Source organism: Cataglyphis hispanica, chromosome 16 (assembly GCF_021464435.1).
Source record: "Cataglyphis hispanica isolate Lineage 1 chromosome 16, ULB_Chis1_1.0, whole genome shotgun sequence".
Lineage (NCBI taxonomy): Eukaryota > Metazoa > Arthropoda > Insecta > Hymenoptera > Formicidae > Cataglyphis > Cataglyphis hispanica.
In genome coordinates this window covers 1,627,501-1,644,967 of record NC_065969.1, presented here as the reverse complement: position 1 = coordinate 1,644,967, position 17,467 = coordinate 1,627,501, and the positions used below count along the sequence as shown (strand labels likewise).

Genomic DNA, 17,467 nt, shown 5'->3' with positions numbered 1-17,467 from the left:
TGATGAAGCATCTCAAAACTTGATTTGTGTTCGGCGTCCAGAAACCTATAATGATGCTTATTTACCTGCAAGTAAAATTCTCGAAAAGCTACTCTCAAGAGTTTTAATCGCAGGTGAACAAGAATCTTAAGAAACTAGTCCCGTTCCGTTATTTTTTCTTTTTCTTTTCTTTGTTGAACTGTTTATAACTAATTTAATTAAATTAATATAACTAATATTGAATTTTATTCTGATTGAAATGAGCACAAAGCAATGAGGATAAACAAAACTTATTGATTAGATAAAAGTAGTACAAACAAATTTTTATTTTTTATATTATATAATGAACTTATATTATATAATGAACTCTTATGCGTTTCAAAGATTAATTATTTTTCTGTGTCGCAAGATATGACATTCTCTCTATTAATACTTTTAGCTAAAGAAACGGTTTGTTTTACTGATATACATACCTGCTCGAATGCATTTGCAATTCTATTTCAAATGGCGAAACTAGTTGATTATGTAAAAGAGTAGTACAAGCAAGTTTTTATTATTTTCGTTTTTTATAATATATGATAAATGATTTTATAATAATGATTACTTTTGCGTTTCAAAGATTAATTATCTTTCTGCATCGCAAGATATGACATTCCTTTTATTAATACGCTCTTAGCTAAACGGTATAAATATAAGCACTTCTGATTTTCCTGGTTAGTTCACAAGGTTTGTTTTACTGATATACATATCTGTTCGAATGCATTTGCAATTCTATTTCAAATGCAAATTAGTGTTGTTATTATATAGTGAATTATATTATATAGAATTTTATGTTTTAACTGATTGTCGCATTAAGTGAACCTCTTAGGTAATCGGCATCTACATAAAATAAAAATTTTATATTTTTTTTTTTGCAAAATCTACACAACGTTTAATAATATTACAATAAATATATGAATGAATTATTTTTAGAATTAAATAATATTACAAAGAGAATAAACGCGTAATTTTCTCAAATACAGTGCAAGATATTAATTTGGTTCAATTATTATAATATTATTAAGTATGTTGTATATTATATTATTTTTACAAAACACTTTAACATTTAAACAAACAACAATGACTTTTTGTCCTACTGTGTTGTCAATACTAATCATTGAACTTTATTCTGTCTGATTAGCACAAAACGATGATTATAGAAATCTATTGACTAGATGAGTTGTTATTATTCTTATTATTCTTCATATTGAACTTTTATGCTCATTGAATTCTTATGCTTCAGATTAATTAATCGTCTGCCTTTCAAGATATGACATTCTTGTTATTAATTCACTCTTAGTTGAAAAACGTTATAAAAATAGTTATCAATATAGGCGCTTCATATTTTTATTATCAGTTCACAAATGCTTCACTGATACGTATATATATCTGCTTGCAGATATGCAATTCGAATTTCAAACCGTTGAGTAGTGTTTCAACTGTCGCAAGTGAATCTCTTAAGTTTAAGCAATCAGCAGTATCTGTACATAATTGTAAAAATAAAACTTTTATAACATTTTATTGCAAAATCTAAACAATGTTTAATATTACAATGAGTGTAAACGTGTTATTTTTATAACATTTAATAATATCAGAATAAGTATGTACGCGATATTTGCTCAAATACTACAAGTTGTTAGTTTGGTTCAATTATTATAATCTTATATAGACGTATATTATATTATTGTTACAAAAATCTTTAACAATTAAATAAACAAGAAAAACGAAAAGAGATTTTTCTAACGTGTGTTCAAGGATCAGTAAAACTGTAAACTGAAGAAGATTAAGTTTAATTAAACGGTCAAGAACATCAAGTAAAAAACAATGTTTATCACCATATTGTTATTATCTATGTTTATTTTATTGGTGTATTATTATTACGTACATTACGGAAGAAATGGGCGACTCCTCAATCTTGTACCAGGACCATCAGCCGTTCCGATTCTTGGCAACGCAACTCAATTCAATGTTTCAGTAGGCAAGTACAATAGTTCTAATCTATTTAGATTAATTGACAGATGAGCCATCATTTACGCATTCATACAAATAAAAGTTAAATTTATAAAGCCTTGTGCTCTGGAACGTATATCTATCAAAAGTATCCGCATGCAGATTACATATCTTAACTCTCTTCTCGACAATGTCCATTTGCAAATCATTATCATAATTATTAATTGCCTATTTTCAATATATCTGAGTAAAGGTGCAATCAAATAACGATACAATTAATTTTTGTATTGATATTTATAATGTATTGATATTTTTTTATGTATTGATATTTATTGTATTGATATTTATAACTTTTCAGAGGAACTATGGAAACTGGTTATTATTACCCTATCGGATAAGTATTATCCCATTTTTAAAGTATGGAGTTGCTTCACGTATTGTACGTGTATCCGTCATCCAGATGATCTGGAGGTAATAAAAAAAATTCGATTTTCTATAGAAAATTTAATTAGATTTAAAGATCTTGTGTTTCACAAGATATTTGTTAGTAAATAAAAGTTTCTTAAATATATAAATGAATAAAGAAAATATCGATAGTCTATCAAAATTACATATTTGGGATACGATTAATAAATTATTTGCGTATTTAACAAGAGATGTGTCACAATTGTCCGGAATCGATTTGATTCCCCTTGAAATAAGTTGTTAAACACAAAAATCTAAGAGACACATATTTTTTTTGTATGTACGGATTTTCGCATTTAAAGAAACACCTTTTTAAAAAAAAACGGTGTTTTCTTTTGGGATCAAATATCGTCGAAAAGATAAATATAATAGATTATAAAAGATAAAAAAGGAATTGTTAAATGAAAGTTTAATGGCTTGAAAAATACTTTAAAGTTATAAGATATAATATATAAATATATATAATATATAATATATATATAATATATAAAAAATTTTTTTATTTTTATATTTTTTTTAAATCTTGATTACCTAATTTTTTCTTCAAAATTTTATAATTTTTCTGCACGTAATTAATGGCTTACTTTTTTCCAAATTCACCCATGTATAATAATGTTGCAAAATATTATTTTTGAGTATCAATTTTAAACGCTTTCATATAAGCCTTCATAAATTAGTGTTCGTCCATGCTATGTGCATGTAACTATTGTCAAAATATTATAATTATACAGGGTGTCTTGTAAAAATTGTGTCAACGCTCGTGAGCGTCGTAGAACATAGTAAATTGAACAGAAATTTCTTTTACATTTTTTCTATAATATTTAATAAAAGAATTACGATTGAGTAAAGTCTGACCAATTATCGCTGATTTTAACCAGGTGCTTATCAGTGGACTTTCATGTATCATGTATCATATATATATATATATATATATATATATATATATATATATACATATATATACACATATATATATGTAGTTTTAAAGTATATAGAAAACTTTAAAAATTTTAATTAAAATATTTTTTATATATATTTTTGGTTTGACAATAATTATTTATGCATATAACATGGACGAGCACGGATAGCATATATACAGGAGATCCAGAACAACCGTGCATTTTTGAAAGGTCGTGTTCCTGAAAGCATTTTAAGACGATTTTTCTTTTGCAAAAATTTTGTTTGAAGCTTAAAGTTTGAAATTTTTAAATTATAAAAAGAAATAGAAAATTACGAGACAAATATAGAAGATAGGCAGGAGCGGTGCTGTAGCGCTACTGCGCTCAAGCTGTAGCGAGTGTCTTTACGTAAGCGCTTGCATCGGACGATGAGTTACGCCGCTTCTGCCTATCTTCTGTACTTGTCCCGCAATTCGCTATTTCTTCTTATCACTTAAAAACTAAGCTTCAAACAAAATTTTTATAAAGGAAAAATCGTCTTAGAATTCATACAAGAATACGATCTTTTAAGGAGGCATGGTTGTTTTGGATCATCCTGTATATGGAGGTTTATAATTAATTCCCCGAAATGATATTTTGAACGTAACTTTATTATACATGTTTGAATTAAAAAAAAAAATTAAACTATTAATTAAGTGAAAAAAAATTATAAAATTTTGAAGAAAAGTGAGGTGAGGGTTTTTGAAAAAATAAAAATAAAATAAATTATTTCGCATAACTTTAAAATACTCTTCTATTCAAGCTGTTAAACTTTTGTTTAACAATTTTTTTTCTATCTTTTATAGTTCTGAGGATATTTGATCCCAAAAAAATGAAAAAAAAAACATCGCTTTTTTGCAAAAGAATATTTCACTTTAAAATACGCAAAAATATACACATTTAAATAATATGTACCTCTTAGATTTTTGTGTTTAACAACAGTTTCAAGAAGAACTACATCAGATCAGGACCAGTTGTGATGACAGTTGACACATCCCTTGTCAGAGAAGATTGACAATAAATAATATAATAAACTGATAATTCTTTCTTAATATGTTTTCGATAATTTTAGACGATACTGAGCAGCACCAAGCATATCCAGAAAGGTTATTTATATAATTTATTGCATTCTTGGTTAGGTACAGGTCTTCTCACAAGCACAGGTAATATAATGTCAATAATATATAAACGTACATATTTCACTATTACATTTTGTTTTCGATTTGTTTGCATCACAGAAAATCAAATAAAATAGTAAGATTGGATTTGAATATTATTTTTCACGATAAACTCTTATAACTTCTTCGTTGTAAAAACTAATAAATTTGGAAAAAGTTCGCAAGTGAAATCATATTGAGAAATAATTTTGCGCAATATATGTATTTTAAAATAAAGAGAAATAATAGATGTTTTAATTACAGAAAATTTTTAATTATATCAAATACCGCATGTAATAAAATTTTTAATAAATTATAGTTTATTCTTATTTGCTAATCCATGAAATTTAAATTACAAAATAATAATTAAATTAATAAGTTGATATTTACAACTTCTTTTATCGTAAAAATTTCATGAGGAAAAGTTTAAAAAATTATAAAAAAAATTTAGTGACATAAAAAGAAATTTAAGATAATAACAGATTGAAAATTGCTAAATAAACATTAAACTAGGAGAGAGAATATTTTTATACAATATAATTTGTATTTTATCGCACAATTTGCGTTATTGTATTTTTTTTAGGCGCTAAGTGGCATGCACGACGAAAGATATTAACACCTGCATTCCATTTTAATATATTAAATCAATTTATTGATATCTTGATCAAGGAGGGCGATTATATGACAGAATCTTTGAAAGATGTCGGAGGGACAGTTGTAAAAGATTTAATACCATTTATTACTAAACATACGCTAAACGCCATATGCGGTAAATTTTTTGTACATTTCTTATTGTCCTGAGTTATGTATTGAATTTTCATTCTAAATTATATGATAGTTTAAGATAAGAAAATATATTGTTTCTATATAAAGTGTCCATGTTATAAAAAAGATATATTACATCCAAATTTTTATACTTAAAGCTACTTACGAAATATAGTTGTAATTATCTTCGACTGCATATACAATCTTATATAATAAATGCACTTGTAGAAACTGCCATGGGCGTCTCTCTGCAAAAATTTGGCAAGTTCGAGCAACAGTATCGAAATGCGGTTCACGATTTAATCGAACTGGTGGTTTATAGGTATAATTTATTATATCGCAAATAATTATAAAATCTATGGTCCTTTAAGTTATAATTGTAATATTATTATTTATTTTGAAAAAAATATTAATTATTAAATAACGATTTGAGGATAAACAATTAAAGTATAAGACGTCGATTAAAGTGGCAATTAGAAATCAAAATCTATTATACGTACTCTTAAATATTTCAAAATTAAAATTATTTGCAATTTAAAATGTTGAAAATGTTAAAATGTTTAAGTAAAATAAATTATGCAATAAAATTTCAAAAGGAATTATCTTTGATCAAGGAGTATGTAGTTAAAACAAAAGTATAATATGTGTTTAAAAGATTTTAGATATTTTTTTGCAATATATATAGTTTAAAATTTTTTTTACTTATATTTTCTGCAATCTATAAAATAACTTAAAGATTACTCCAAGATTTTATTGCGGCTTTAAATGAGGCTTTTATAAAAATACATCCTTATTAAAACTATATGATTTTATTGAATTACGGTTTAGAATGTGCAGACCTTGGTACTACAATAATTTGTTATTCTCGTTATCGCCACAAGGAAGAAAGCAAAAAAAGATTTTAAAAATATTGCATGGATTTACGGAAAAAGTACGTTTACATCATAATTTTTTAAATCTTTCCCACACTCTCTTTTTTATATAAAATTATATAAATTTTTTTATATAATATAAATCTTGTAATCTTCCTATCGCAAGATTATATAATTGATCATAAATATTAATAACACGTATGTGTGCTATTAATATTTATGACATAATATGATGTATTATTGTTATTTAATATAAAAAATAATTTTAAAAATTTAATATCGTATTCGTGTATAGGTCATCGCGGAAAGAAAGCTTTATCACGAACGCACCAATTATCGATATTTGGATAACCTTGAAAATGACAAAGAGACGGAAATAAATGATGTCGAGGTGTTTGGAAGTAAGAGACTAAAGCTAATAGCATTAAGTTTGATTGTGCAATAGAATATTAAATTATGCATGCAATATTTATATTAAACACATAATAATATATAATAATGCAACATATGTCTGCAACATAAAATTGCATCATTATTTTTTCGAATAGAAAATTTAATTTTTTTAACAAAAACAATGTTAATAATTATGATTAACTAAACAATATTAGTAATTAATTCACGATATGCGAAAATGAGATTGATGCCTGAGATTTGCTTTATTATTTTTAGTTAAGAAAAAGCGGCTAGCAATGTTAGATCTCTTAATAGCAGTATCTCGAGACCATTTTTTATCGGATTTGGACATCAGAGAAGAAGTCGATACCTTTATGTTTGAGGTATATACCTGTAATCTTTTTATTTTAATTTGTTGTACACGTTATCTATGCATGTTTAACGATATGACAATATATATATAACGATGATTACAGGGTCACGATACTACAGCGATGGGCATAACGTTTGCTTTATTATTATTAGCTGAACACAAAGATATTCAGGTACCTTACTCTCAGTATATTGCAATATATTATTTAAATTGGGATTTTTATTGAAATAGTACATTGTATATCAAACGTTTGTTCCAAAGAATTATTTTATTTATTAAAATTTTTTTTTTGTTTTTATGCATACAGAAAACAGAATATACATATATACAAGGTGGATCACTAAAGATGTTACAGGCTATTTCTGAAATTAAACGAGATATGCAATTCTTATTTTTCAGCGACTCTTTCACATTAAAGAGGGCATTGTTTAATGAATTTAATTTTTGCGAATTAATCAATTTTTGTAAACTAGATTTTTAATTATAACGAAAATCACAAAAGAGAAAAATTCTTTACTATTTTGTAATTTTCGTAATAATTATTGAGAAATTATATATATCATTTTGTTTATATATATATATATATATATATATATATATATATATATATATATATATATATACAGGGAGTCCGGCGTCAATCGCATCACTGGTCGAAATCAGAGTGCAGGTAGAACAATTAAAACTGAAGAGAAAAGTCCTGCATCACTTTGCTATTTTTGTAATAATTTTCGAGAAATTAATTAAAAAATATCGACCAATTTGCGTGAATATAAGCGCGCAGTAAAAAGGCACAACCCATTGATATGTGGTTGCTAGGACGCTAGAATCCATTGTTATGTATCGCTCGTATGTGACCGTTGTCATTTGTAGAGTGCTTCTCCCAAAATTTTGTCGCGCGCCTAGCGACCACAAACTTTTGGGTTGTCTTTGGGGCGTCCTTTCTCGTCGCGTGTAATATACTCACGTTAATTGGTCGATCTTTTTTAATTAATTTCTCGAAAATTATTACAAAAATAGCAAAGTGGTACAGGACTTTTCTCTTCAGTTTTACCTGCTTTACCTGCACATGACCGTTGATGCGATTGACGCCGGACACCCTGTATATATATGTATAATTAAACATACTTCTTTGTTTTTAACACAGATAATTTTTAGAAACAACTATTATGTTCACAATAAAATTCAGTTTGTTCTTTAATTTGATATATATTTGTTACGATTCTGTTTCTTTTAATTTAAGAGAAAACAGGGGATGGCCCTGTTTGGAATATTCTGTATATATCTATTAAGAAATACGCTTTAATTATTATCAATAATACAGGAGCGTGTGAGGATTGAAGTGGAAAACGCGATGCAAGAAAGCGGAGGAAAACTTACCATGAAATCGTTGCAAAATTTACCATATCTAGAGAGATGTTTAAAGGAAACGCTACGTTTATATCCCAGCGTGTTTTTCATATTACGAAACGTTGAGGAGGATGTTAAATTAAGTAATAAATCATTTTTTTGTTGCATATATCTTTCAACATGTCACATTTTACAGAGTATATATTATCAAATGTAAAACAAGGTTTATAATTTAATTATAACATTCTAAGAATAATAATATTATGTTTATGTTATTTCTCACAAGAACGTTTAATTTTATATTTTGTAATTTTATAATATGCTTTTCAGACTCATATGTTATACCTACTGGAACGATGTTATTTCTTAATATTTATGGAGTTCATAGAGATCCCAATTTTTGGTCAAATCCAGAAGTATTTGATCCGGATAGATTTTTGCCCGAGAGAATACAGAATCGACATCCTTATTCCTATCTACCCTTCAGCGCAGGACCGAGAAATTGCATAGGTGACTTGCTCATGATTTTCTTTTCTTCTTGTGTCGATAGTTTTTAAAAAAATTCGAATTGTAGGTCAACGATTTGGTCTTCTGGAATTGAAGTCTATGATCGCTCCTTTGATACACAATTTTTATTTGGAGCCTTTAGATCATTTAAAAGATATCCGGTTAAAGGCTGATATCATAATTCGTCCTTCTCATCCGGTTCATATAAAATTCATCCCAATCATTCGCAAATAATCGTTTAAAACTAACATAAATACCATATAAGTATAAGTAATTGATAAAAATATTTTATAAAATGATCCAACATGTAACTGTATATATATATTTTACATTAAATATGTTTTATTTCTAATTAATTCTTTTATTAGTTTCGTGTGTGATCCTTTTCCCATATATTTTATTAATTTTGAATTTTTACATTTTTATTGCATTACAATTTCAATATTTCAAGAACACGTTAAGTCAAAAGAACAAAATTTTATAATGTATCTTTTTTACTTTTAATAAATTCTCATTATTAATAGATTTTTTTTTAGCTAAAGAACTGTTATGAATATATTTTTTATTGTCACCTTGCAAAAATTTGTTTTATTAGTATATGAATCTGTTTTTAATCCATTTTATATATTTCATTTTAATAATGTTTTAATTGAGTGTTCAATGATCTTATTAGATAGTCGACGGCCGTGACATGAACGCGCAAGGCCGAGCGTCGACTATAGTCGACAGCCAGGAATTTTATCTTATCTCTGCATTTGCGGAGTGTTCACTCGCATAATTTTAGTTTCGCTCAGTTCATCGCCCAACATGGTTCTATGACGTTTTTACATGTGTAAAAACGTTTCGTGGCCGATAGGCGCCGTACCGAAGTGGTTAAAGTTAGCTAATCAGCGCCTGTCAACAACGGAAAACAAAGGAGTGACGTCAGGGGTCGGAGTAACGAGACGGCTTTCTGTTGTATAGATATATATATATCACCCTGTATATATATATATATATATATATATATATATATATATATATATATATATATCATTAACCTACTGTTCATATCATTAAAAAGATTGATATTGAAAGCAGGTGATAAGATAAGTGATTGAGAAAAGCTAAGTCTACTGATAATGATACATTATGTAAGTCCTGAAGAAAACAATTCCAGAGTCTAATCGTATTGAGTGTGTATAAGAATGTCTAAAAAATATTCGTTACGACATTGAGGCATCAAGAAAAGATCTTCGATGGACTTAGTAATTCTAAATGATGTTTGGGCTCTGAATATAAATAGCCTGTAAAAAGATCAAGTTGCTGCGCTCTTATGATAAAGAAGAGGAATCAAAATACTCCTTCCTAGTGTCGATCTTGAACCAGTTTAGCAGAATAAGATGAATATTATATATATATATATATAGGATGTCCCATTTTACAAAACGCACCTCGATAATTCTTCAATGAAGGATTTTCAACAAAACTGTTTCAGATAAAAGTTGTAGGGTTTTGAGAGAGACATGAGATGGTCATTAATTTGACCTTGAATAGTTGCTTGAAGATCACGTGAAGGTCACCTTCAATTTTTTAAATGGAATTGCCTACTTTTTATTGCATATTCTTGTAGCTTATTTCGAGAGCTTTCTAAAAACTATATTATAAAGTTATTTTTCATAATGTACTTTCCGAGTTATATATGAGGCTTGAAAGTTACTGCACCGCTGGCATTAGCATTACCAAAGGTGTACGACGTGAAGGTTGCCCGGTCGTTTATTTTGTTGTAACGAAATTATTTTGTTGTAACGAGGAAGTTAACTACATATCTAAACGCAAAATTTATTTTTCTCATTCCCGCTGTCAAAATTGCGGATTACCAATCAAATAACTAATGTAATTACCTCAATGTAAAACGATAATCCATGAGAGTCATATCTTTCCAAATTGAATCTGGGCTCTTTCCTTCCAACAGCACGAATGATATGTAATTGTACATTTAATTAAAAATTCAGTGAAAATTGATCTTAGAAAAAATTTTTTGTTCATTTTATAACTTCAGCAATGTCAGACTACACAGGGAACGAAATTGTTGATATTCTCTTAGTTCTTGGAGAATGTCGCCGTGTCAATTAGTCTGTCCTTCAAGATACGACATTCTCCTTATTAATAGCTAAACAAATAGTTATAAATATAAAGACTTTAGACATTCCTTATTAGTTCACAAAGATTTGTTTAACTGATATACATATCTGCTCGAATGCATTTGCAATTCTATTTCAAATGGCGAAACTAGTTGATTATGTAAAAGAGTAGTACAAGCAAGTTTTTATTATTTTCGTTTTTTATAATATATGATAAATGATTTTATAATAATGATTACTTTTGCGTTTCAAAGATTAATTATCTTTCTGCATCGCAAGATATGACATTCCTTTTATTAATACGCTCTTAGCTAAACGGTATAAATATAAGCACTTCGGATTTTCCTAGTTAGTTCACAAAGATTTGTTTAACTGATATACATACCTGCTCGAATGCATTTGCAATTCTATTTCAATGCGAAATTAATGTTGTTATTATATAGTGAATTATATTATATAGTGAATTTAATGTTTCAACCGATTGTCGCCAATTACCGTGCAGCAGCTCGAGTGTATCATGATCGTTTTCCTGTTAGACAGGAAATCAGCGGTCAATCCCTGTGTGTTCCTTGATGCGGTCAAGATCAAAGTCTTGAAACAATTTCTAAATTTGACCTCTAGGTCAAAGTCGAGGTCACTACCAAATGCTTCACTTTAAGCCATACAACTTTTGTTTGAAACATTTTTTTCTACATCTCACTCCTTCCGAAATATTTCAAGAGCCCGGGACATTTTCCCCACCCTATATAACCAATATTGAACTTTATTCTGATTCAAATGAACGTAAAGCAATGGCGAAACTAGTTGATTATGTAAAAGAATAGTACAAACAAGTTTTATTATTTTCGATTTTTATAATATATGATAATGATTTTATAATAATGATTACTTTTGCTTTTCAAAGATTAATTATCTTTCTGCGTCGTAAGAATGACATTCTTTTTATTATGACTTTATATGACATTCTCTTTATTAATACACTCTTAGCTAAAGAAATGGTTATAAATATAAGCGCTTCGGATTTTCTTAATTAGTTCACAAGGTTTGTTTTACTGATATACATATCTGCTCGAATGCATTTGCAATTCTATTTCAAATGCGAATTAGTGTTGTTATTATATAATGAATTTTATGTTTTAACTGATTGTCGCATTAAGTGAACCTCTTAGGTAATCGGCATCTACATAAAATAAAAATTTTATATTTTTTTTTGCAAAATCTAAACAACGTTTAATAATATTACAATAAATATATGAATGAATTATTTTTACAATTAAATAATATTACAAAGAGAACAAACGCGTAATTTTCTCAAATACAGTGCAAAATATTAATTTGGTTCAATTATTATAATATTATTAAGTATGTTGTATATTATATTATTTTTACAAAACACTTTAACATTTAAACAAACAACAAAAACAAAAAGAGATTTTTCTAACGTGTGTTCAAGGATCAGTAAAACAATAAACTCAGAAAGATCAAGCTAAGCGGTCGAAGTTTAAGCGGTCAAGAACATCACGTCAAAAATGATGTTTATCGCTTTATTGTTATTATCCATGTTTATTTTATTGGTGTATTATTATTACGTACATTACGGAAGAAATGGGCAACTCCTCAATCTTGTACCAGGACCACCAGCCATTCCGATTGTTGGCAACGCAATTCTATTCAATGTTTCATCAGGCAAGTATAAAAATTCTAATCTATTTACATTAATTAACAGATGGGCCATCATTTACGCATTCATACAAACGTTAACAAAAGTTAAATTTATAAAGTTTTGTGCTCAGAAATGTATTATCTATCAAAAGTATCCGCATGCAGATTACATATCTTAACTTTCCTCTCGACAATATTCATTTGCAAATCATTATAATAAGTATTAATATTAACCTCTTTTCAATATATCTGAATAAAGGTACAATCAAATAATACGATACAATTAATTTTTGTATTGATATTTATAATGTATTTTTCAGAGAAAATATGGGAACGGTTTTTTAGCATAGCCGATAAATATTATCCCATTTATAAAATATGGAGTTTATTCACGTATTTTGTATCTATCCGCCATCTAGATGATCTAGAGGTAATAAAAAAAATTCAATTTTTTTATACACATTGCAATTTAATTAAATTTAAAAATTTTGCATTTCACAAAAAGATTTTTGCTTGCAAAAAAAAAAAAAATATCTTAAAAAGATGAATAGAGAAAATATTGGTACTCGAGCGAAATTACATATTTGAGAGACGATTAATAAATTTATGTATCTAATTATATCTAATTGTATCTAATTGTATCAAATTAATCGTATTATTTATGTATCTAAGATTGAGTGATATAACAAACTGATATTTTTTTCTAAATATATTTTCGATGATTTTAGACGATACTAAGCAGCACCAAGCACATCGAGAAAGGTATTATGTATAACTTTTTACAACCTTGGTTAGGCATAGGTCTTCTCACTAGCACAGGTAATATAATATCGTCAACATAAGCATAAATACTTTACTATTATATTTTTTTTTTAATTTGCCTTCATCACAAAAAAGTCAAATAAAATATTAGGGAATTTGAATATTATTTTATACGATGAATTCTTATATAATTTTTTTGTTGCAAAAAGTAATAAATTCAAAAAAATTGCAAGTGAAATCATATTGAGAAATGATTTCGCCCGATATATATATTTTAAAGTAAATAGAAATGATAGACATTTTAATTAAAGAAAATTTTTAATTAAATAGAACGTCACACATAATAGATTTTTTAATAAATTATAGTTTATTTTTATTTGCCAATCCATAAAGTTTTAATTACAAAATAATAATTAAATTTAAATTTATACTTGAACCTTCTTTTACCGTAAAAGCTTCATTAGAAAAGCTTATAAAATTATAAAAAAATTTTGTGAAACAAAAAAAATGAATTTAAGATAATATTATTTGAAAATTGCTCAATAAACATTAAACTAAGAGAGAAAATAATTTTATATATTATTAATATTATTATATAATATTATTTATGTTTTATCGCACAATTTGTGTTATTGTATTTTATAGGCGCTAAGTGGCATGCACGAAGAAAGATGTTAACACCTGCGTTCCATTTTAATATATTGAATCAATTTGTTGATATCTTGATCGAGGAGGGCGATAATATGTCAAAATATTTAAAAGATGTCGGAGGGACAGTTGTAAAAGATTTAGTACCATTTATTAGTGAATATACGATAAATACCATATGCGGTAAATTTTTTGTACATTTCTTATTGTCCTGAGTTATGTATTGAATTTTCATTCTAAATTATATGATAGTTTAAGATAAGAAAATATATTGTTTCTATATAAAGTGTCCATGTTATAAAAAAGATATATTACATCCAAATTTTTATACTTAAAGCTACTTACGAAATATAGTTGTAATTATCTTCGACTGCATATACAATCTTATATAATAAATGCACTTGTAGAAACTGCCATGGGCGTCTCTCTGCAAAAATTTGGCAAGTTCGAGCAACAGTATCGAAATGCGGTTCACGATTTAATCGAACTGGTGGTTTATAGGTATAATTTATTATATCGCAAATAATTATAAAATCTATGGTCCTTTAAGTTATAATTGTAATATTATTATTTATTTTGAAAAAAATATTAATTATTAAATAACGATTTGAGGATAAACAATTAAAGTATAAGACGTCGATTAAAGTGGCAATTAGAAATCAAAATCTATTATACGTACTCTTAAATATTTCAAAATTAAAATTATTTGCAATTTAAAATGTTGAAAATGTTAAAATGTTTAAGTAAAATAAATTATGCAATAAAATTTCAAAAGGAATTATCTTTGATCAAGGAGTATGTAGTTAAAACAAAAGTATAATATGTGTTTAAAAGATTTTAGATATTTTTTGCAATATATATAGTTTAAAATTTTTTTACTTATATTTTCTGCAATCTATAAAATAACTTAAAGATTACTCCAAGATTTTATTGCGGCTTTAAATGAGGCTTTTATAAAAATACATCCTTATTAAAACTATATGATTTTATTGAATTACGGTTTAGAATGTGCAGACCTTGGTACTACAATAATTTGTTATTCTCGTTATCGCCACAAGGAAGAAAGCAAAAAAGATTTTAAAAATATTGCATGGATTTACGGAAAAGTACGTTTACATCATAATTTTTTAAATCTTTCCCACACTCTCTTTTTTATATAAAATTATATAAATTTTTTTATATAATATAAATCTTGTAATCTTCCTATCGCAAGATTATATAATTAATCATAAATATTAATAACACGTATGTGTGCTATTAATATTTATGACATAATATGATGTATTATTGTTATTTAATATAAAAAATAATTTTAAAAATTTAATATCGTATTCGTGTATAGGTCATCGCGGAAAGAAAGCTTTATCACGAACGCACCAATTATCGATATTTGGATAACCTTGAAAATGACAAAGAGACGGAAATAAATGATGTCGAGGTGTTTGGAAGTAAGAGACTAAAGCTAATAGCATTAAGTTTGATTGTGCAATAGAATATTAAATTATGCATGCAATATTTATATTAAACACATAATAATATATAATAATGCAACATATGTCTGCAACATAAAATTGCATCATTATTTTTTCGAATAGAAAATTTAATTTTTTTAACAAAAACAATGTTAATAATTATGATTAACTAAACAATATTAGTAATTAATTCACGATATGCGAAAATGAGATTGATGCCTGAGATTTGCTTTATTATTTTTAGTTAAGAAAAAGCGGCTAGCAATGTTAGATCTCTTAATAGCAGTATCTCGAGACCATTTTTTATCGGATTTGGACATCAGAGAAGAAGTCGATACCTTTATGTTTGAGGTATATACCTGTAATCTTTTTATTTTAATTTGTTGTACACGTTATCTATGCATGTTTAACGATATGACAATATATATATGACGATGATTATAGGGTCACGATACTACAGCGATGGGCATAACGTTTGCTTTATTATTATTAGCTGAACACAAAGATATTCAGGTACCTTACTCTCAGTATATTGCAATATATTATTTAAATTGGGATTTTTATTGAAAGTAATACAATATCAAATGTTTGTTGCGATGTACCTTTTTATTTATTGAAAATTTTTTTGTATTTATGCATACAGAAAACAGGATATACATACATACAGTGTGGATCACTAAAGATGTTACAGGCTATTGCTGAAGTTGAACGAGATGTGTAATTCTTATTTTTCAGTGACTTTAGTTTGACATGAAAGCGGACGTTGTTTGATGAAACTAATTTTTGCAGATTTGTCAACTTTTTAAAATTAATTTCTCAATTATTACGAAAATTATAAAAGAGAAAATTCCTTTACTATTTTGTGATTTTTGTAATAATTATTGAGAAATTATATATAACATCCTGTTTTATATAATTATTGAGAAATTATATATAACATATCTCAAAATCATATATATCTCTCTGTTCTTTAGCACAGATAGCTTTTGGAAACAACTACTATGTTCACAATAGAATTCAGTTTGAATCATTTAATTTAATTTAATATATATTTGTTACTCTTTGTTTCTTTTAGTTTAAAAGATAAAAGAATGTGGCCACTTTTAGTGGGATACTCTGTGTGTGTACATATATGTATATATATATATATATATATATATATATATATATATATATATAAAGAAATATACTTTAATTATTATCAATGATACAGGAACGTGTGAGGGTTGAAGTCGACAGCGCGATGCAAGAGAACGGAGGGAAACTAAACAAGAAATCATTGCAAAATTTACCGTATCTAGAGAGATGTTTAAAGGAAGCGCTACGTTTATATCCCAGCGTGTTTTTAATATTACGAAATGTTGAAGAGGATGTAAAATTATGTAATTAATCTTTTTTTTTGCTGCATATCTTTGAACATGTCACATTTTACTGAGTATATGTTATTGAATGTAAAATAAGTTTCATAATTTATAATTATTTTATAATTTACAATTATATTTTATTAAATATATTTTATAATTCAATTTAATTGCTTTAACATTTTAAGAATACGCAATATTATATTATTTCTTAAAAAAACGCATAATTTTATATTATGTTATTTTATAATACGCTTTTCAGGCTCATACGTTATACCTAGTGGAACACATTTATTTCTTAATATTTACGGAGTTCACAGAGATCCTAATTTTTGGTCAAATCCAGAAGTATTTGATCCGGATAGATTTTTGCCCGAGAGAATACAGAATCGACATCCTTATTCTTATCTACCATTCAGCGCAGGACCGAGAAATTGCATAGGTGAATTGCTCATGATTTTCTTTTCTTCTTGTGCCGATAATTATTAAAAAAATTTGAATTGTAGGTCAACGATTTGGTCTGCTGGAATTGAAAGCTATGATTGCTCCTTTGATACACAATTTTTATTTGGAACCGATAGACCATTTAAAAGATATCCGGTTAAGGGCTGATATCATAATTCGTCCTTCTCATCCGGTTCATATAAAATT

At 26.8% G+C, this 17,467-nt stretch overlaps 1 protein-coding gene and 1 pseudogene across 1 annotated transcript; both read left to right on the top strand.

The window, feature by feature from the left end:
• The first annotated feature begins 694 nt into the window (after nt 1-694).
• LOC126855589 (cytochrome P450 4C1-like) lies at nt 695-9,144 on the top strand. The gene is made up of 13 exons (XM_050603395.1): nt 695-847; nt 1,774-1,996; nt 2,327-2,439; nt 4,444-4,534; nt 5,112-5,297; nt 5,522-5,615; nt 6,122-6,224; nt 6,461-6,566; nt 6,835-6,941; nt 7,035-7,103; nt 8,256-8,424; nt 8,612-8,791; nt 8,856-9,144. The coding sequence occupies exons 2-13, from the start codon at nt 1,843-1,845 to the stop codon at nt 9,020-9,022; spliced, it is 1,539 nt and encodes a 512-aa protein (XP_050459352.1). The 5' UTR covers nt 695-847; nt 1,774-1,842; the 3' UTR covers nt 9,023-9,144.
• A 2,114-nt stretch (nt 9,145-11,258) lies between these two features.
• Nucleotides 11,259-17,467, top strand: part of LOC126855707 (cytochrome P450 4C1-like) — a 6,261-nt pseudogene continuing 52 nt past the window's right edge.

Excerpts from the sequence above, each read along its gene's own strand:
- LOC126855589 (XM_050603395.1), top strand. The coding sequence starts at position 1,843 with ATGTTTATCACCATATTGTTATTATCTATGTTTATTTTATTGGTGTAT. Across the intron at positions 2,440-4,443 it reads GTCATCCAGATGATCTGGAG|ACGATACTGAGCAGCACCAA; the intron begins GTAATAAAAAAA and ends CGATAATTTTAG. Across the intron at positions 5,298-5,521 it reads TACGCTAAACGCCATATGCG|AAACTGCCATGGGCGTCTCT; the intron begins GTAAATTTTTTG and ends ATGCACTTGTAG.